General features: G+C 40.9%; 1 protein-coding gene across 2 annotated transcripts; it reads right to left on the bottom strand.

Moving 5' to 3' along the window:
- Positions 1 to 1431: 1431 nt before the first annotated feature.
- coq8b (coenzyme Q8B) lies at positions 1432 to 18232 on the bottom strand. Of its 2 annotated transcripts, none has more exons than XM_086260847.1 (16): positions 18047 to 18232; positions 17337 to 17518; positions 16598 to 16754; positions 16104 to 16309; positions 14434 to 14500; positions 13427 to 13501; positions 11360 to 11479; positions 11190 to 11275; positions 8098 to 8238; positions 7930 to 8011; positions 6184 to 6277; positions 5595 to 5736; positions 4702 to 4809; positions 4550 to 4615; positions 4261 to 4347; positions 1432 to 2524 (listed from the first exon to the last, which is right to left on the bottom strand). In XM_086260847.1, coding segments are annotated over exons 1-16 (1920 nt in total). In that variant the 5' UTR covers positions 18048 to 18232; the 3' UTR covers positions 1432 to 2218. The 2 variants fall into 2 exon arrangements, with proteins under 2 accessions (XP_086116973.1, XP_086116974.1); XM_086260848.1 differs by having other exon boundaries at positions 16598 to 16751.
- Positions 18233 to 20559: the final 2327 nt, after the last annotated feature.

Raw genomic sequence — 20559 nt, 5'->3', positions numbered from 1 at the left:
GTGCGGGATTATGCTGGAAGCAGCCATTAGAAGATGGGTACACTGTAGCCACAAAGGAATGATCCTGGACATGGAGCCTATAATCTAAATGTCACAACAGAAACAGAGACTTATCAGACCAGGCGATTTTTTCCAAGCTTTTTTTGTCCAGTTTTGGTGAGCTTGTGGGAATTGTTCCCTCAGTTTCCTGTTCTCAGCTAACAGGAGTGGCAGCCCGGGTTTGTAAGTGTTAAGCGTGTATTTTTCTGGCGATATACTTCAGAAACTACATCACACACAGCTGTGATGAATACTGTGCTGCAAACAGTGCTCAGATTGTATACAAACATGTTGCTGGAGCTTGTCAAAAACCATTTTCAACATCATATTCTAGAAGAAAAACATACCAGTAAATCTGCAATAGCCTGATTAAAACTGGTCTGATTAAAACTAGTGACAAAGGTGGCAGTAATTCTGACTATTACATATGTGGGTAGGTATTTTATAAGTGAATCATATATTGCATCCTACTTAATGTTGGAGAGGAGAAAGTTTGAGACTGCTTCCATCATGGTCAGTTTTCACCAAAACTGCTACTCACTCTTTGTCTTTACACACAAACAAAATGTAAACAGTGACACCTTCAATGACAATACGTTTTCACATACGCACCACATTTAACACTTCATAAACGGGTTGGTTCTGGTAGAAATCACCTCACACCGGTCCAATGTTGAGCCTCAGTGAAAGGGCTGAGACCAAGAAAAAAAAAAAAGGCTAACTCTGCGCCAATAAACTGAAGCCAGCTGCTTCTTACACGCAGAGAAGCACTTCAACTTTCCATTGCGTGAAACTACAAGAGAAGAATGTGCTTTTTCTTCTCTGTACATGTGCAGCGGCCCATTTCCAAGACTCAGGAAAATAAACTTGATTCCAATGCAGAGTGCAGGAACGAGCAGACCTCGCTGTAGGAGCAGCTCAGCAGCTGTACTGTGCAGGACGTCGCGGAGCTCAATGGAAGGACTCAGTTAAAGCCCCCTCCCCAATCTCTCTCTCTCCATCAGGTTTTTATAATGCCAGTGAAGGCCCAATACTTCTGCTCCCATGATTGTGTGAGAGCCTTGCAGGCAGCTGCGTAGTGCTCTAATGGCTTGGTCGCAGACTAAACTGGCAGCACTGCCTTGGAACGAAAATAGTTCCTGGAAAACACAGCTCCATCAATGCCACCATTAGCTCAAATCTAACATTGTTTCAGCTCAACTACTATTATTACGCGTAACTGTCAATACAAGACCATTGCAGGAAAACGGTGAGGTCAAACATGGCCTCCGGTCACTGACATTTCCCAAAACAGGTCTAAATGTGAAACGGAAAGATCAATAGGGTGTGGAAGAATCATTTGTTTGTAGACACCTGCCAGTAAAGCTCACTTGGTGACAAACACACAAACAATACTGTTTCAGATTTTATTTCATTACAAAAGTAAAACATGCACAGCACACTGCCTTCTAAAGATACAGTGCAGGTATTTGCAATAAATAAGCATGAAAAAGAGCTGACGGTACTTCATGTTATGGAGTTTTATGCCAAGTGCACTTTATAATGCAAGGCCATTATTTTGTAGGGTCCATTAGACTGTCTTCTCTAACTAATCTGATAATCTGGTCATCTCGGCTGGCAGCCATCACATTTAGGTGAAAGCTTTATTCACCAACTCATCAGCAAGCACAAAATGCCTTCTATAAAAACAGGACTCGGCAGTTGGCAGCATCTGTGATTCAGTGCAGGGGCAGTATCATCACCCCCAAGATAGAAGATACTCACTCCACTTAAAAATAAGGTGGAGCTCGCAGGCAAACCCAGCTGAAGCTGGGAGGACAAACAGAACATGCAGCTCTCCTTGCTTTGTGTGTTTACTTTTACAAAATCTAATCAGAAAGCCTGCACTTCTCTGTGATCAGGTCATTGTTTAATTTCTATCTGTACATAAAAGTAAAGGTCACACCAAAATGTTGTGTTTGGACATCCTTAACAACATCCTCACACTGATGTGAGTGACGTGTAGCAGCAAAAGTCATTTGTGGTCCTTGTTAGAGCACGCTGGCAAAGTCTGTTATTACTGACACGATGTACGTCCAATCCAGTGGCTCCACTTGTGGAGTTAAGTGTGACTCTTTTCTGTCTCTGTACTCCTGAGCCACTCTGAGAAAGGCAAATTAAGAAACTTGTCTCAGAACTGCTAAGCCCTAGCCTGCGCTGCATGCCCGGCCTGCCTACGCTGCATGTAGGCGTGGTACACATCGAGGAACATGTCCTTGCACGGTATTTTCGCCTTCAGCTTGGAGCAGATGAGGAAGGAGCCGGCCATCTTGCGGTGGAGGGAGTAGGTCTCCTCAGGTGGAGGGGTGAGGCGGTGGCGGAGCATGACCGGGATGAGGCTCTGAACGCGCTGAGTAGTGCTCTGAGTGCCGAAGTCGAAGGGCTCGGCGGATGCGAAGGCTTCACCGAGAATCATCACCGCTTCCACGTGAGCATCTGCGAAGGCCTGTCGTGGAGCAGGAAGAAGAATTACAGCAGGCATGTTAATGTCAGAGCATTAAGTATGCATGATATCTTGGACTGTATATATAATTACATGCGTTTTCTTTAACTGAGTCATATTTCATATAATAAATGACACTTTAATAGCACACATAGGCTGATACACGCCAAAAGTACTTGCTTGTCTGCCTTCACACGCATCTGAACTTGAGTGACATCTCATTATAAATCCATAGGGTTTAATAAGCCATATTCCACAATTAAGAGTGTGCTTATGGGAATTTTTGACCATTCTTCCAGAAGCACATTTGTGAGATCAGACACGGATGTTGGACAAGAAGACCTAGCTAACAGTCTTCAATATCTATCGGGTTGAGGTCAAGCCAGTCAAATGGTAAATGGCCTGCATTTGTATAGCGCTTTTCTAGTCCTTAAGGACCCCAAAGCGCTTTACACTACATTCAGTCATTCACCCATTCACACACACACACATTCACACACTGGCGATAGCAAGCTACATTGTAGCCACAGCTGCCCTGGGGCGCACTGACAGAGGCGAGGCTGCTGGACACTGGCGCCACCGGGCCCTCTGACCACCACCAGTAGGCAAACATGGGGTTAGTATCTTGCCCAAGGATATTTGGCAGGCAGCCAGGAGGCAGCCTGGGATCGAACCACCAACCTTCTGACTAGTGGCTGACCTGCTCTGCCACCTGAGCTACAGCCACCCCATAAAGTCAAGTTCTTCCACACCAAACTCACTCATCTGTGTCTTTAAGGACCTGCTTTGTGCACTGGTGTGCAGCTTCATGGCTGAGTTGCTTTCATTACCATTAACTTCCACTTTGTTAAATATCACAAACAGCTGACTGTGGAATATTTAGCAGAGAGGAAATTTCACGGCTGGACTTGTCGCACACGTGGCATCCTATGACAGTACCACGCTGGAATTTGCTGAGCCATTATTTCTTAAATGTTTGTAGAAGCAGTCTGCATGCCCAGGTGCTTGACCTTATACACCTGTGGCCATGGAAGTAGTTTAGATCTCCTCTTCAAGATCTTCTTCTTGTGCACCTCTAATCTGCTTTTACTGCAGCTGTAATTTTAAGACTGTGTGTAAAATCCACTGTTTCCCTTTGCCACATCTGCTCAAGCGTGTCAAAACAATGATGCTTCAACTTGAGGGGGACCGAGGAGCAAGGAGTCAAATCAGGTGAGTAAAGATTCCAATCGTGTGACCACAAAACTCCTGTTATTTCAGGTTGCTGTTTGCCAGCAAACAACAGCTTAAGTTTTTTCTACTTAATTTCCTCCCACGCTCCTGACCTGAAGCGCTGCCTTTGGGCTACAACACTGTGGACGACTCCTGCTTGGTCTCTGGGTTGTAACCAGAGAAATGACTGTCATTAGCAGTTTGATACAGAAGAGATGAAATAGCAGAAGGGCAACCTTAAATGTTTAGAACTGGACTTCCACAGAGCAGCAACTCTGCAAGCAGTACTCGGGTGCATGACAAGAGACCCTTTAACTTGAAATGAGTCAAAGTTATAAATCAGGTAAGCATCATATTGCATTTATCTACTGAAAACAAAAGGGAGACTAGTGAAACGGGGTAAGAGCATAAGGGCTGTGCGCTGCAGTGAAACAGTGCTGAATGCAAACAAACTGAGAACACAAAAGAGACAAAAACAGATAAAGCATATCAAAAATAAGCAGCAGCAGCGACTAAAATAAAACTACCTTGGCCTCGAAGCCCGTCAGGAATTTCAGGTCCTTGGATTTGGAAAGAACGGTGGCTCGATCGCCGACAGAAGCTGCATAAATCACCTGAGCACACAACACAATCTTGTTTATTTACAGAGCTCCACTTTCAGGCTGAATGTGTGCACATGCATGCGACTGTTCACAATCTTTTTTTTTTGCCTTGGCTGACACAAAATTTAACCAAAGGCTCCGACGTTAAATTATTGAGAGAAACCTTGATGCATAAATCATGTTGCGAGGTTGACTGCGGGCAGATTTATCATACCTGTATGTAGTCGTCTGTGAAGGATTCTGGGTAGCTTCTGCACGCTCCAAAATCCAAAAGAACAACCTAAAGACAAGAGTGGAATGAATCTGCTGTATTTGACATCCCTATTAACATTTAACATTGGTTTAAACATGGCATGACTGCCCCACCTTGTTGGTGTCTGAGTTGTAGAAGAAGTTGGCCCAGTTTGGATCCGTCTGCATGAATCTGAACTCAAACAGCTCCCTGAGACACAGCTGCAGGATGCTGGAACAGATCTGAAGTGGAGAGAAGAGGCTTGTGTTCACCATCATGCTGTCATTTAACAATGTGACATTTCCTTCCACCCTTTGGATCCTATCCTGTGTAGCCTTCTCATGGTGCTGTGATTCCCTGCCACACTGTGTCCACTCTGTCTAAAATTTGTTGCCTTATCTCAGCTCTGAAACACATATTTCCACAGTGACACAGAGTATCACTTCCACACTGCACTGTAGGTGCTGCTGAATAATTTACCACCAAGTCATTTTGTTCTGAGAGATTTATATGAATCTGCACTTGTCAGAGTACAACACATGTCAAAACTTATGATTAAATTGCTTTAAATTTTGTTACCAATTACGAATGGAAGGTGAAGACCTCGCAAACTCTACGCATATTTAAATTTAGACTTGGCAACAGGGTAAGGCTTTAACAAAAGCCTCGTATGGGGGCAGAGCTATCCGATCTGCTCCTGCTCATCAGAGGCTTTCAGCTCTAATTGGTTCCTACAATTAGAGCTCCAGACTGTCATGGACCTCTAATTGCAGGCTTCCCAGCCCAGGACTGCCCCGTGGATGATTTTCACTGAGTCTTCTGTAAAACTGGATGACCTTTACTTCACTATGCATATTTTAAACTGAAGCATCATAATGTGATTTTCTTTTCTTTCTTTTTTTTTTTTAACCCAGTTGAGCATCACCACCACAATAACATCCCCTTGTATTCCAGCGCAGTTCAAACCCTAGCACCTAGACATCTGACAAATGAATGAAATTCACCTAACTGTTGAAGTAAAACACACCTGGTTCCTGGTCTCCTGGTCCAGCTCTACGCACATGTCCAGTGGGACGCCCTGCACCAGTTCCATGGCGAGCACCCTCTGGCCTGACAGCTCATCAATCACCTCGGGGACTTGGAAAAACTCATCTCCCTCCAGCAGTGATCTAAAGGCCGAGGTACGAGAGAGAGCAAGAAAAAAACAAACAAAAAAAAAAACATAATGATTTATGATTAGGTTATTTGCAAAATGGAAAATATGCAAAACCCAAAATATACAAAACCAATCTCAAATCACACGCAAAGACAGTTAAAATTAACTATACCATAACTGCCTGCATTATAATTAAGTAAAGATTACCAAGAAATGCTAAATGTGATGCTTGATTTACTAATTACACTTGAAATATATATAATCTGCCACCTCTACTGGTATACTGTACATTATAAAAAACAATACATCAGCTAGACGTGTACCCAGACAGCTTAGGTTGAATGTATATGTTCTGTGGCAGCTACCAGGACATAAGTATTAAGAATCCACCCTGTAACGTCAGTGTAGCTCAAACGGTACACAGCAGCACAACACCGGCCTGGGTTCAACAGAAACCTACCTGAACTTCTTGGCACATTGTGCTTCCCTCTTATAGTCACACTCCCATGCCAGTTCTCTCTGTAGAACCTCCAAGCTGCTGTCTGCAAACAGACCTGTGGAAAAATAAATGGTGCAAAGAAAACACACAGACCATGTCATCTTCTAACAGAGCAGGGTAGCTTCTGTCTAAAAATAATTCATATACTGCATGAGTTTGTAGCAGGGAGAACACAGAAAAAAATCAACATCAGGTTGTAGGCATTGCATTAAAAGTGTATTTTGGTATACTGGTGGGCTATAGGTAAAAGAAAATCCAGGCATTATTCAAGCTAAGCCTTGGGTTACCATTTTTTTTTTTTATTTAGAGTGTTAATTGGGACAAAAATGAATTAATCCAATAGGGAGCGAGTAATCCCACAGGGCAACAGTCTGTGTCAGAGTTAAAATGTGAGTATTTGCCACCAACAAGCTACGATTGTCTTTGTAAGTGTCTGACAACATTGAAAAGGATCCCCAAAGAGTGTGCCTAACATTCAATATGAGTGTCAGTGTGAAAGCTCAGGGGAGGCACGGAGCTGCAGTGCAAACATGGGTGAGAAATGAAGAGAGATGTTTGGTGAAAGAGTGCAATGCGTACAGTTACCACAAAGAAAATAAACAACTGTAGCTGCACAAAGAAAACTACAGTCACAAAAACGCCACTTGCTTTAGCAAGTGTTGCTGCCACTGGATGAAATGCGAAGAGCTTGCTCCGCGCAGCAAACAGCTCCCATTTACAGATTATATTTTTATCAGCCGTGTAATTCCCTTCCTGACTTCTCGGTGTGTGGATCAATTTGTTTTTACATCTGACATTTTCTGATCTAGCAACCATTCTATTGAACACTAGGATGTGCATGGCTTTACAGATTATTTCTGCAGATTGCTGAAAAAACACTGAGCCATAAAACTCATCCTGTTTGCTGCAAAGGTTTTTGAGTGGGATATCTACTGCCAGCCAAACTGAAGAAGAAGTCTTAAGAAAAAAAAAGAAGCAGGGAGCAAAAAAAAGACCTGCCACAGATGGAGCTGTGCTCATGTCAAGTTATTCATTTGATCTGGCATTAAAGCGTGACGAGAGCGCAACTGACAAAAATAAGCACTTTTACTCTGACATGGACAGATCCCCAGGGATCTAATTATTCTCTCCCATCACATATTCTGTCATCTCTCCACTGTGGGTTAATAAAATAAAAGCTTAAAATCCAGTGTGGTCACTCAACTGGTTGCACCAATTATGCTCTGTAGCTACTACAAGCCATTATGCACCTATAATAACGGTGTCAGCAATCACTTAAACAACACAACTTTGAAAAGGTTTGTGGAAAGCCCTCAAACAGGTAAGTTGAAAACCACATAAACTACATAAATAAACTAATTACTTATTATTTTAGACAATTAATAAATAAATATGCAAATTCTTTATTAATAATGAAAGAATTATTACTGTCTGAAACAAGCCTCTCTTGGATAAAAAGCTAGTTTGACCTGCATCTATAGCACCACCTTGTGGTCTTAAATAGTGGAGACACTGGTTATGATTTACACATGGGTGAAAGTCATAGTATACAAACTTGCAATGTACAGTTGTTTTAAGATTACAAATAAATAAATAAATGAATAAAAATCAGAATTTCTTATTGACTAAATACATCTTGCTGATTTTGAATCTGCTCTGAGGAAAGTCAGACACAAAAAGGACACTACAGAGTCCTGTAGTTGTTACCTTCTGGCAGAGCCACGCTCATTTTCAGTACTGCCATCAGGTTGTCTATGTCGCTGCGGATGCTCTCTGCCACACCAGGGTACTGAGAAGAATAAGTGACAAACAGATGGTCGAGTCCAATGCAGAGAGTGAAACGCAGACTGCGCAAGTGTGTCGATAAGCTTCTACCTGGATCTTCATGGCGATTTCTCTACCATCTTTTAAAACCCCGTGGTGGACTTGGCCAATAGAAGCTGCAGCGAATGGTTTGTCCTCAAAGGATGAGAGCTTTTCTCGCCAGCCTGGCCCCAGATCCTCCTCCAGAACTTTCTATACAGTCAGAAACACAGATTGCAGCACTGTCATACATCACACTGGGTAATGCTAAAGATCCCGAGCTATAGCACATGTAAGAAAAAGGCTTAAATAAGGTGTTTGGCAACCACGTGCTGCTACAACAGCACTGATCCGACATGAAGGACAGCGCACAATTCCTCCCAATAACAATCATCAAAACACCAAAAAGTGTAGTGAATAATGTTCTTAATGTAGAGATATTTGAGCATAGGGCTGCCTGAAAAGCTCAACTTTTTATTACAACAATATAGGCATTTACAAACTATCCAAATGGCCTTTTATGATAAGAAAATAAAAGGCCAAACTGGTGCTGTAGTATCTACACATTAATCTTTTTGCATAGTAGGTGAAAACTATATGAAATCATCAGAAAATAAAAGCAATGAATACATAGCTGAAGTAGTTGTAAATCCAGTTCCATAACAAGATACTGCATCCAAATAATTGTCCGTCTTTCTGTGTTAGACCTGTAATAGACTGGTGTACTGGTTTAGAGAGTGCTCTACCTCTTTCCCTGTAACAGCTAGGATAGGCTCCAGCCTCCTACAACCCTGAATTGCATAAGTGGTTAAGGAAACGGATGGATGGGTATTGTTTGAAATCCATTTATGAGTGCCTATGGAGAGTTAAAGAAGTAGATGCTGTAGAGGGTAAACCAGCCACAATGCAGGAGTGGTTATAGGCTCAAAAACAATCATGTTTTTAAGAGACCTGAGCAACTGAGATGCACAAGATATTTAACAGGCAACAGTGTCACCCGCTATGCATGACAGGATACATGTCAGGATGAGGTTCAGACTTGTGGCGCATTCAAAGTGACGTATAAATAGAATTACTTGTCGTCTAGTAAGAATCCTGTTATGGAAAGGCAAACAGGATGCTCATTCAGACATAAAGCCACTTTGTTTAGATACTGTCAGAAATTACTGGAAAGGAATGTGCTGCAGTGGTTTGAATCACAATTATGTAATAATCTCCAGTTTGTTCATGTAAATGGGCAGTTGTCGTCACACACTGTGGTTAATTATGGAGTTCCACAGGGTTCTGTGCCAAGACTGATTTTATTCACATTGTACATGGTTCCTTCAGGCTGTATCATTAGAAGGCACAGCATGCATTTCATTGCTAGGCAGATAGATGATACCCAGCTCTATCTATCTATCCATGAAGCCAGATAGCACACAACAAATAGGCTACGTTCACACTGCAGGCGAAAACGCATCAAATCCCACTTTTTTGACCCTATGCGACTCATATCCGATCATGCTATGACAGTGTGAACGGGACAAATCCGATATTTTCAAATCCGATCTGGGTCACTTTCGTATGTGGTACTGAATCCGATACAAATCCGATGTTTTAGAAAGCGACTGTTGTTTGAACGGTCATGTCGCATTAAATCCGTCTTTTACGTCACGGACACAAGACAGACGCCAATTATCAGCACCCGAGAAGACATCGCGAACGCTTCCTGGCCATCCCGTGTAGATGTTAGTGAAACTGCTGGGAAGACAACGTTGGAGAAACGTTAACATTTTATTTGTACTGCATAACCTGCAGATTCTGACAGAAATCTGCAACTATCCTTTGAAGCACCGCTCCTCTAAAACAGCAATAAGGATAATTATTAGGTTATTTACATTATTATGTAACTAACAAAATAACTTAAAGAAAAAATTGGGAAACGTAAAGTCTGAAACAAGTATTTATATTAAGGCCATCAGTCAAACAATACTGTTTGCTCTGGGTCTAAACAGAGCGCGTTGTGTGTGACGTCTTCTTTTGCGCATGCGGGCCGCTTTGAGGATTCACACTAGAGCGCCTTTGCTGTCGCATTTTATTTGTAGTGTGAACAAGCAGACAAAAAAAATCGGATTTGATCAAAAAATTGGAATTGAGCATTAAGACCTGCAGTGTGAACGTAGCCTTAGTTAAACTGCAGAAATGTCTTAAAGGCTTAAAGACCTGGATGACCTCCAGTTTCTGTTAGGATCATTGGTTTTTAGAATCTTGGTTTTGCGTTTGTAATTTCTTTAGACTATATTATTCTTTGTTTTTTTTAGATTCTCTAATGTTTTATTTGGCTCTCTTGTATTTTGTTGTGAGTTTTCTTTAGCATTTATTATAACCTTTGTAGTGTCTGCTTATATTCTGGCTCTTCTTATTGGTTTTGGAACATTTCATTATTATCTTTTTGTGATCCCCTTGTTTCCCCAGTCAGCCCCCCCATGTCTGTCCGCTCTGCATGTGTTAGTCAGTTTCTGTACAAGATGATTCCTGTTTTACTGTGATAGTCTCGTGTGCGTTATGTTCAGTCTAACTTCCCTTGTCTTGTTATTCATGATTTCCCGCCCGGAAGTGTCTCCACTTCCCCTAATCACCCTCCTGCTTATAGACAGTATCTGTCTCCCTCTGTCCTTCGTCAGTGTACTGTTCATTTCATTTCCCTGGTGTAGTCCGTTTCCTGGTCTTCGTTCCCTAGCATCTCAGCTCCTTAGTGAGTTTCATTTGGCTTAGTTTTGTGTTTTGCCTCATGAGATTTTTAACAGCTCAATAAAGGGCTCGCCTTTTTAAAAACTGCCACCTACTTGTGTTGCACCTTGGGTCCTCACACATCATATTCTGACAATTTCCTGCTTCTAAGATTAGATAAAACTGGTCGTGGCAGATGGCTGCCCCTTCCCGAGCCTGGTTCTACCAGAGGTTTCTTCCACTTAAAGGGGGGGGGTTCCTTTCCACTGTCGCCAACTACTTGCTCATGGTAGGGTCACCCTATTGTTGGGGTTTTCTCTCTATTATTATACGGTCTTTCCCCTTACAGTCTTGAGGAGACTGTTGTTTTCATTTCAAGCTTTGCAAATAAAACTGAATTGAAATAATTGTGTGAAAATAGCTGAAGAGCCAGTAACAGGTCTTGGGCTTACAGTCATCTGCCATGTGGGCATGAAGTCTGCACTCTGTCGGACCCTCTCAAAGATCTTCTGCAGTTGGGGGTTGATAAAGGAGTTGTCTGAAGAGAAAAAGCCACTGTCAGAAAAATCCTGTGAGGACATCTAAAGAGCATTTTGCGTGCAGCCCGTGTTACAGCGTGTACCTTGTATGCTGAGCATCTGGCCTATCTTGAGAGCAGCTCCACGGACCTTACACAGAGTGCTGACTATTCTCTCAGCATTGGCCTCTGACAGGAAGGGAGAGTCGAGCAGGGAGCTTACATCTGTAAACAGAAGCAGTATTAGTAATGATATTAGGTGCAACATATTAAGAGTATCATAGCATGACAGAAGTCATTTATTTCATTTAAACTGGTGCATGTAAATAAGCTCTGGCCTTAAACTGAGACAACTGTGGATAGTGGAGCATAAAAGCTGAGGCAGTGGTACATCATCAAGCACTGCTCATTTAACACATATTACAGGGAGTGCAGAATTATTAGGCAAATGAGTATTTTGTCCACATCATCCTCTTCATGCATGTTGTCTTACCCCGAGCTGTATAGGCTCGAAAGCCTACTACCAATTAAGCATATTAGGTGATGTGCATCTCTGTAATGAGAAGGGGTGTGGTCTAATGACATCAACACCCTATATCAGGTGTGCATAATTATTAGGCAACGTCCTTTCCTTTGGCAAAATGGGTCAAAAGAAGGACTTGACAGGCTCAGAAAAGTCAAAAATAGTGAGATATCTTGCAGAGGGATGCAGCAGTCTCAAAATTGCAAAGCTTCTGAAGCGTGATCATCGAACAATCAAGCGTTTCATTCAAAATAGTCAACAGGGTCGCAAGAAGCGTGTGGAAAAACCAAGGCGCAAAATAACTGCCCATGAACTGAGAAAAGTCAAGCGTGCAGCTGCCAAGATGCCACTTGCCACCAGTTTGGCCATATTTCAGAGCTGCAACATCACTGGAGTGCCCAAAAGCACAAGGTGTGCAATACTCAGAGACATGGCCAAGGTAAGAAAGGCTGAAAGACGACCACCACTGAACAAGACACACAAGCTGAAACGTCAAGACTGGGCCAAGAAATATCTCAAGACTGATTTTTCTAAGGTTTTATGGACTGATGAAATGAGAGTGAGTCTTGATGGGCCAGATGGATGGCCCGTGGCTGGATTGGTAAAGGGCAGAGAGCTCCAGTCCGACTCAGACGCCAGTAAGGTGGAGGTGGAGTACTGGTTTGGGCTGGTATCATCAAAGATGAGCTTGTGGGGCCTTTTCGGGTTGAGGATGGAGTCAAGCTCAACTCCCAGTCCTACTGCCAGTTTCTGGAAGACACCTTCTTCAAGCAGTGGTACAGGAAGAAGTCTGCATCCTTCAAGAAAAACATGATTTCCATGCAGGACAATGCTCCATCACACGCGTCCAAGTACTCCACAGCGTGGCTGGCAAGAAAGGGTATAAAAGAAGAAAAACTAATGACATGGCCTCCTTGTTCACCTGATCTGAACCCCATTGAGAACCTGTGGTCCATCATCAAATGTGAGATTTACAAGGAGGGAAAACAGTACACCTCTCTGAACAGTGTCTGGGAGGCTGTGGTTGCTGCTGCACGCAATGTTGATGGTGAACAGATCAAAACACTGACAGAATCCATGGATGGCAGGCTTTTGAGTGTCCTTGCAAAGAAAGGTGGCTATATTGGTCACTGATTTGTTTTTGTTTGATTTTTGAATGTCAGAAATGTATATTTGTGAATGTGGAGATGTTATATTGGTTTCACTGGTAAAAATAAATAATTGAAATGGGTATATATTTGTTTTTTGTTAAGTTGCCTAATAATTATGCACAGTAATAGTCACCTGCACACACAGATATCCCCCTAAAATAGCTAAAACTAAAAACAAACTAAAAACTACTTCCAAAAACATTCAGCTTTGATATTAATGAGTTTTTTGGGTTCATTGAGAACATGGTTGTTGTTCAATAATAAAATTATTCCTCAAAAATACAACTTGCCTAATAATTCTGCACTCCCTGTAAAGCCGTTATAAATTCTTGTTAGCATATCTGATCTAAAGCCTGTCCTGGGCCTATCGGGTATTGACACATTAGAAACAACTCAAGGTTTACCAGGCGTCCATCTGTCTGCTGAATCTGCCAAGAGTGTAGGACACAAGGCTCGTTTACAGGATGGAAGGAGAGAACAGCAGTAAAACATCTTTACCTGCTTTTTGTTTGCCTCCTAGTGACTGCTTTGCCACTTCTGCAATGGCACCGATTCCCAGCCCTACCGCCAATCCTGCAGCAGAGGGACAGAAGCAATTTTAACTGCAGGGCCCTTGAAGACATGCTAGAGGAAACCACCAATCCCACACAGATGTTGCTGCTATGTAGCAGGATGGAAGTATACTCCACTACCCCACATATTTTACCACACCTTTAACTCTTCTTGACTTCTGATGATTAAGAAGCAAGAATTTTATTTTTATTGTAACAGTGGTAAGCTAATAACCAACAGTTGTCAATGAGAAAACAAATAAAGTATTGTTAATAGACTCCAAGAATATCCATAAGTGACTGAATGTGTCTCATCAGAACTGTTAGGTTTACAATGAAGGCTTCATAATGGGATTGATTTGTAGATTTCACACCATAGGCTCAAGGTTACATTAGTATTCAGGAAATTCCTCACATGAAGCACAATTTCACAGATTCTAAGTGGGGAAAAGAGCCTCCAACATTTCAATCAGCAGTCAAATCACTAAACAATAGTGACGGCAGAATGGACCATACATGCCTCAACAAGTCAACTAATCAAAAAGTTTTTTTGTTTGTTTGTTTTTTAACAGGAAAAAAGAAAACACTCAACACCAGAGCTTCAAAGTACTGACGAGTCATTTCTCCAGTTACTTATTTTTTTCTGAAATTTTCATTTAAAATCTATTTTTGTGGTGTAAGAAAAATTCATTCAGTTGTGTCTTTGTCCACACCTGACATCATGGAACATATTGCATTTATTAAGCAAAGCCCCCCCCCCCCCCCTTTTTTTTCTTTGCAACTAAAGATGGTCACCGAGTTATGATTCAAGTCATTCTTATGTCACCACTTGATAAACTTGGGTTTCCCAGCTTAGACATTTTAGTGAACGATCATCTTTGTCCGACGGCTCCTGGAGTCAATTTGAAACCCAGAGACAAACTGAGCAGGTAAACAAAAACAGATTATTCTCACCCCCGAAATTAACCAGCCTGCTGATTCTTGTGGCGGGCACCTTTCTCTCTTTGGCACGGTCGCTCAGCTGCAGAAAGTCAAACATGTGAATGAAAAAAAATGTTATTAATAATATCTGTAGTGGTGACTGACTCTTTTCCAACTCTTCCAGCATCTCACTTTACTGCAGAAATAGGACTAAAAAGACCTCGTGAACTCTGGGAACAATGACATGTGGGTGGAAGAGAAAAAATATATACCTTTTACAGAACACACATAAAGAAATCATTATTAAAATATAATTTAAACGAACACTAAAAGTCAAAAAGACTGAATATGTACACAAACTCATTAGATAAATATTATGGGTTTTGACCATCTGTTCATTCACTCAAATAAGATGAAATGTATGAACTCAAAGTAATATAACGATATACATCCACAATAATGCATATTATTAATTGTATCTGTCTGCATGTGTGTATACAGTTAGCTCCATAAGCATTCTCTGTTTGCATTCCCACATGACATGAATCAAATAATGCACTGATATGAAGTGCAGACTTTTTAAATTCAAGGTCTTTAACAAAAGTATTGCATTAACCGTTTAGGAATTCACATCACTTTTAGATACATTTTCAGAGGCCCAAACATAACAGGACAAACATAATAAAGACCATCCAGAATATATGGATTCTTTTGAATATTTGGATGAAAATTTTTTGTAGTGCACAACTGCCTGAAGCCTAGAATCCATGGACATCACCAAATGCTGTGTTTCCTTACTTGCTCTGCCGGGCCTTTATTGCAGCTGAATCCAGTTGCTGTTTGTTTGTGGGTCTCTATGAATTCATTTTTGTATTTGATAATTGAAACGCTGTTCTAATGGGTTGGGATGAGATGGTCATTGAACAATCTGCATCGGGAAGCTCTTGGTAGCTTCTGCAGTTTGCTTTGGGTCAAGACATTTGGTTGAATCTGATCAGAGCACACACAGCACCATATTGTAAACCCTCTGCACTTCCATCCATCAAGGCATCTTTTGACTGTAGACTTTGATGATGATAAGCATACGTCCACAAGGGTCGAGGTGTGCCTCAACTTAGTTAGATGATGTGACGTTGACCATTTAGTTGTCTTCTGGGGTTTTTTGGGCCTTTTTGTTATTGCTGAGCTGGTCAGTTCATTCAATACATTTAAGTTTTTCTTTTAGGTTTGATGAAGTGTTAAGCAATGAAGTGTTAATGAAAAGGATCAGAACACAATGCAAAAATAAAGGCAGAGCCCTGTTAATTTGATTTTGTGTTCTGTTTTGGTACCATTTTTTAATAAATTTGTTTGATTTGCCTTCTAAGAGGAGCATTCAGTTTAGGTAAATGAGGACCATTTTATATTGATGCCAAGATTTTTACATTAGCAGGAATGTCACACAACATGATTGTAAAAGCAGAGTTATGCTTTTCTGACAATGAAATAAAAATATTTTTAGGAGCCACTAAAGTAATCGTGCAGGACTATATAACACTTTTATTAAACCCAATGAATTAAAGCTGAACGTCTGCAGCTCAGTCACACTCTTATCATTTGGTTTAATTCCATTGTGGTGGTGTACAGAGGCAAAACCACAAAACTTTTCATTGTTCAAAACCTTTTGGACCTGACTATTTGCACACGGGCGTCCTCAAACCAACCTTCTGTTTGACAGGTTTGGCCAATGCCTGCTTTGCCTCCCGGGCTTTCTTGATGTCCTCAGGTGTGAGCTTGGCCACAACAGTGTTGTGGCGAGACCTGCTCTGGAAGTAGTACCGGTGGAGGGCCGAGGTGTTGTGAAGGAAGCGAGCACCCTGCCCAGGCCAGCCTGCGCCGCCTCCTGCCATTCCTGATTTAGGAGATACCCCTAATGCAGAGAGAAGAAAAAAAAATACAATACTTAAGGGCCAATAACTGGCTGAAATATACACGCCACGTGGTATGGAGGCCTTAAGGATGCTATTTTCTTTTTTTTTAAATGTGTATTTGTTAAACTTAAAAAGACCAGTACCTAAATAAATGGTTTCTTTATATTTGTTGAGGCAAACATTCTGGATAAAAAGGAGCAATGCTGGAAACCAAACAATACCATTTCTATATTCTTACCGTAAACCTCTGTTAGTGCATCCGATATTCGATAAACACTCAGTAATACCTGTGTGCATCTGTGCTGCAGGTCCCGTTTCTGTTTGGCTGTGCTCCCCTTCAGCAGGGGGGAAATGGGACCCCACAGCCCATTTGGCTGCTTCTTCAGGGTCCATATTCTCCCAGCCCTCCGCATCCGGAAACACATCCTCCTGTACTGACTGCTGCTGCACAAACACACACACACACACGCACACACACAAAAAGAAATTGCTGAGTGAACTATTGTAGTGCCGGTTTAGGGAGCAGTGTAATCCAAGTTTTTGTAGCTATAATTTGCAGATTGTGGGTTTGCAGCCCTCTCTCATTTAAAAGAGCATCAGTAAGTGACTGAAGTCATTATTTACAGGTAACAAGACAAAAAATATACAATGACATGTCAAGTTTTAGCCTGTCAGATGAAATGTTGTATAGGTTAGAACTTTTGCTTATAATCAGGTTAGGTTAAGAGTTTGGCACTTTTATCTACCCCTTCAGAAGTAAAAGGTTTGGGAATACAGAAATGTCAGTGAACAGTCTCACAAAAATGTGAGTACCTATATGTCTGCCTCTTCCACTACACACAGATTGAAGCAGGCAGCAACCTTTAACTAAAGGGGATTAAATCAGCTGTTTTCAAGACAAGCAAAGAACAGAGTGTTTTGTTTATTTGTTTTTTAATTATGACATTAATGGCTCCTTTTATGTATGACTTGTTTTGCATTTAGAGCTTATTTTTTACTTTCTGCTTATTTTTCAGTTAAATTCACCTGACTGCTGCCACCCATAAATGTGCCAACCAGTCCTTCTACCACATCCTGAGCAACTTTGACCCCTGCTCCCAGGGAAGAGTTGCAGGCCATTAATTGGAGCTGCTCGCCTTGAGTGGAGACCAGTGAAGAGCCCACTTTACCAGCTCCTCGCAGCACCTTCAGGACTTCTGACAGCATCACTTCAAACACAGAGGAGGGAGAGAGGAGGACTCAAGTTACAGGTTATGAGACGTTTAAGTGACAATACAGGAAAATGCCAGCATACAAAACAGCAAACACACACACACCATACTCTAAAATTGATAATTTATAGAAAATGTAGAAGTTTGAGACCTCAGATATAAATGTAAAAGAAATAGTTCTGGGCAAAAACTGCAAGATGATCATCACCCCGTTTAACCTTGAATATACACAGCTGCCCATTTTATAAGAGGGAGGTGTCACGTGTAGCCTCCTAACTGTAAGCCACACCACATATAGGCAAAGTATGTTTGCAAGAAATGTCAGAATTAAAGAAAACGACACATGCATCCAACTGGGAATGTCAACTAGCTATTAAGTTAGCTCCTGGTGTTATCCAGGTTGTGTAACTAGTGGACTCGCAGACTAGCTAGCTAACGGTATCTAAATTAGACCCAAGTTAACAACAGGTATACGGAGAAGTGCTGAATGAAAACAAAATAATGTTCCCAAATTAAGTAACTCACTTTTTTCCTATCGCTATTTTTCCAGGTTTATCTCAGTGGCTGCCCACTTCCACGACTGCAGAGTGGAATGATCTATTTTGCAACGAGTCGACACCCGGAAGTTAAAATTTGACTAACTTGACTGCGAACCAATCACAGGGTGAATAGGCGTGAAGAAAGACGGGAAGCGTATTCGTTTAACGAATGGTAGTGCAGAACGCCAGCCTATAGGAAGGTTGTATCTGAACAGTCTGTCCAATTACAAACCGTATTAGGCGGGACTGAGCGGAGCAGCTACCAATGAGAAGCAGGGGTGTCATGCGTGTAGTTATGGTTACCAAACCGGAGAATTGAATTAATACGCAGACGTTTTCTTTTCATTTATAAAATTCAGGTAAAGTTGAGAGATTTTGTTCAATTTGTCCTTTTGTCTGTTTGCACCTGCCTCACCATTATCTGCCATAATATACTGACCTTTTGCACATATATGTATATACTTCTTCACTTTTTCAAATATCAACTTAAAGATGTTCAACACATTGTTTTTCACTTCTACTATTCTTTAGAATGAAACATATTTATTACTGTAACCAGACTGCATTTATTTAGACATCAGTCATTACTTTATGGTTGAATTTTGTCCTTCCGTGAGGCTGACATACAATACTGCTATGGGGCAGTCAGGTCTCTTCATGCGTGTAAATGCAGAGAGAAGGTCTTTCTGCAGTGTGAATCATTTGGGGTTTTTTTCAGCTAGTTTTCATTTTGGTATTTATTTATGACAGAATTCCCATGGGCCTCATGATCCCTCTTGTGTCAACACTTTTATGTTTTTTTGTTATTTATTTATTTTTTTCTTACAACCAGCATTTCTATTTTACACAGAAAAAAAGGGAATCCAATGAAAAATCTGACGTTACATTATGGATTTAGAAAATGTTCCTGCTGTAATTATGGGTGGTCTATTGATTGACACTGAGAGTTATTGCACATTTTATGAAATTGCTGGGCAGTAAAACTTTATGCTCTGTATTAACTAGATCTGTATAATTAATAAAAATGATTAAAAGTTAAATGTTTTAACTATGGTCCTGATCCAGGCTGGTAAACAAAATTGCAGATGGATTATTGAAATATGTCCAAAAATAAATGACTATAAGCCAAAAAAAGACTGTACAATTCTAATGAGTTTGAAAGCCAATATTTGACATGATCACCTTTATTCTTCAACACAGTCTGAACAGAATGTCTTTAGTCTTCAGGAATAGTTCTCCAGGCTCCTTGAAGGACATTCAAAGCTCTTCTTTGGATGTTACTGCACTTTGTTGGCATCACACGCTATATTATGCCTGTCAAACTGTGTTATCTTTCATTTTTCATAGATTCAACTAAAACTAGTAGTGTTTTTTGCAGACTGCTTGTAATAAAGTATCTAAAGATATGATTTAAAATTGCTTATTTGCTAAATTGTCTGCTATGTCTAGACACAACACTGGTTAATCCCTTGAGTTTGGCACTTTTTTATGCTTAAATTACTCAGTGTTTACTATCTTAACAAAACAAAAACATCCCTAATCACTGCACAATAATACAATAAAAACTGTTACCACTGATTAACTTTAAATAACAAACAATTGGTTCTTTTTATAGATATGGATATTTTATGGATAGTTCTACTACCTGATGAGTTACAGTTTAAGTTACACGCTGGTATGTCACTGGATGCTGTCACATATATGATACTGGCATGATATGGTTCCACTGGTCCACCGAGACTGAGACCTAACCCATCACCCCAAACAGTTGTGGCTGATGGCTGACTCAACCTGAGTCTGGTTTTGCCAGAGTTTTCTCCTTGTTATAAATGGGAGTTTTTCCGTCCCACTGTTGCCAAGTACTTGTTGTTTGGTGCTATATAAATATAATTGAATTGAAAGTAATTGAATTAAGATAGAAAGGTCACTGAAAATTTATATAAAGCTGCTTTGAATAGACCTGTGATGCAACATTTCTGGCCCAATAGAACGACAGTGCCCCAATCCATCGGACCTGAAAAGTCTCTGAATGGTTTGATGAGTGTGAAAATCATGGAAATCATATGATACAGCCTGTGCAGTCACCAGATCTCAACTCAGCTGAACATTTATGAAAGATTTGATCCCGGGGGTAAACAGTACCATAAACCATATCATCAAAACACCAGTATGTCTTTAAACAGTGTTTTCCAATGTTTCCAAGTAGGTTACCAGATACTTGGCCCAACAAGCAGTATAGCACAGATTAAGTCAAAGCATAGTTGTTTTTTTGTTTTTGTTTTTTAACATTGATAGTGATGACATAAGCAAAAAAGATGCTGACATTTATGCACACATAAAGCTGCGGCATCTAGCCCTCTGCTGGACTGACACGGTGCTGCTGGAGGCTTTTACACAGCTGTTTCTGAAAAGCAAATGTGCAAAAGATACTGACCACTATAATACACAATCTATATTTATCAGAGACAGCATTTAATTATGTGTGTGCATTATGGGTGT

This window comes from Aulonocara sp. 'chitande type north' Nkhata Bay, linkage group LG14 (genome assembly GCF_057382095.1).
Source record: "Aulonocara sp. 'chitande type north' Nkhata Bay isolate Kocher_YH1m ecotype deep benthic linkage group LG14, A_spYH_male_GT1.1, whole genome shotgun sequence".
NCBI classification, from domain to species: domain Eukaryota; kingdom Metazoa; phylum Chordata; class Actinopteri; order Cichliformes; family Cichlidae; genus Aulonocara; species Aulonocara sp. 'chitande type north' Nkhata Bay.
Note: the sequence above shows the minus strand (reverse complement) of the source record. Positions and strands in the feature narration are given on the sequence as shown.

Coding starts and splice junctions, on each gene's coding strand:
- coq8b (XM_086260847.1), bottom strand. Junction 16,310..16,597: donor TGCAGCACAGATGCACACAG/GTATTACTGAGT, acceptor TCTCTGCATTAG/GGGTATCTCCTAAATCAGGA. Junction 13,502..14,433: donor CAGGCTGGTTAATTTCGGGG/GTGAGAATAATC, acceptor CCTCTGCTGCAG/GATTGGCGGTAGGGCTGGGA.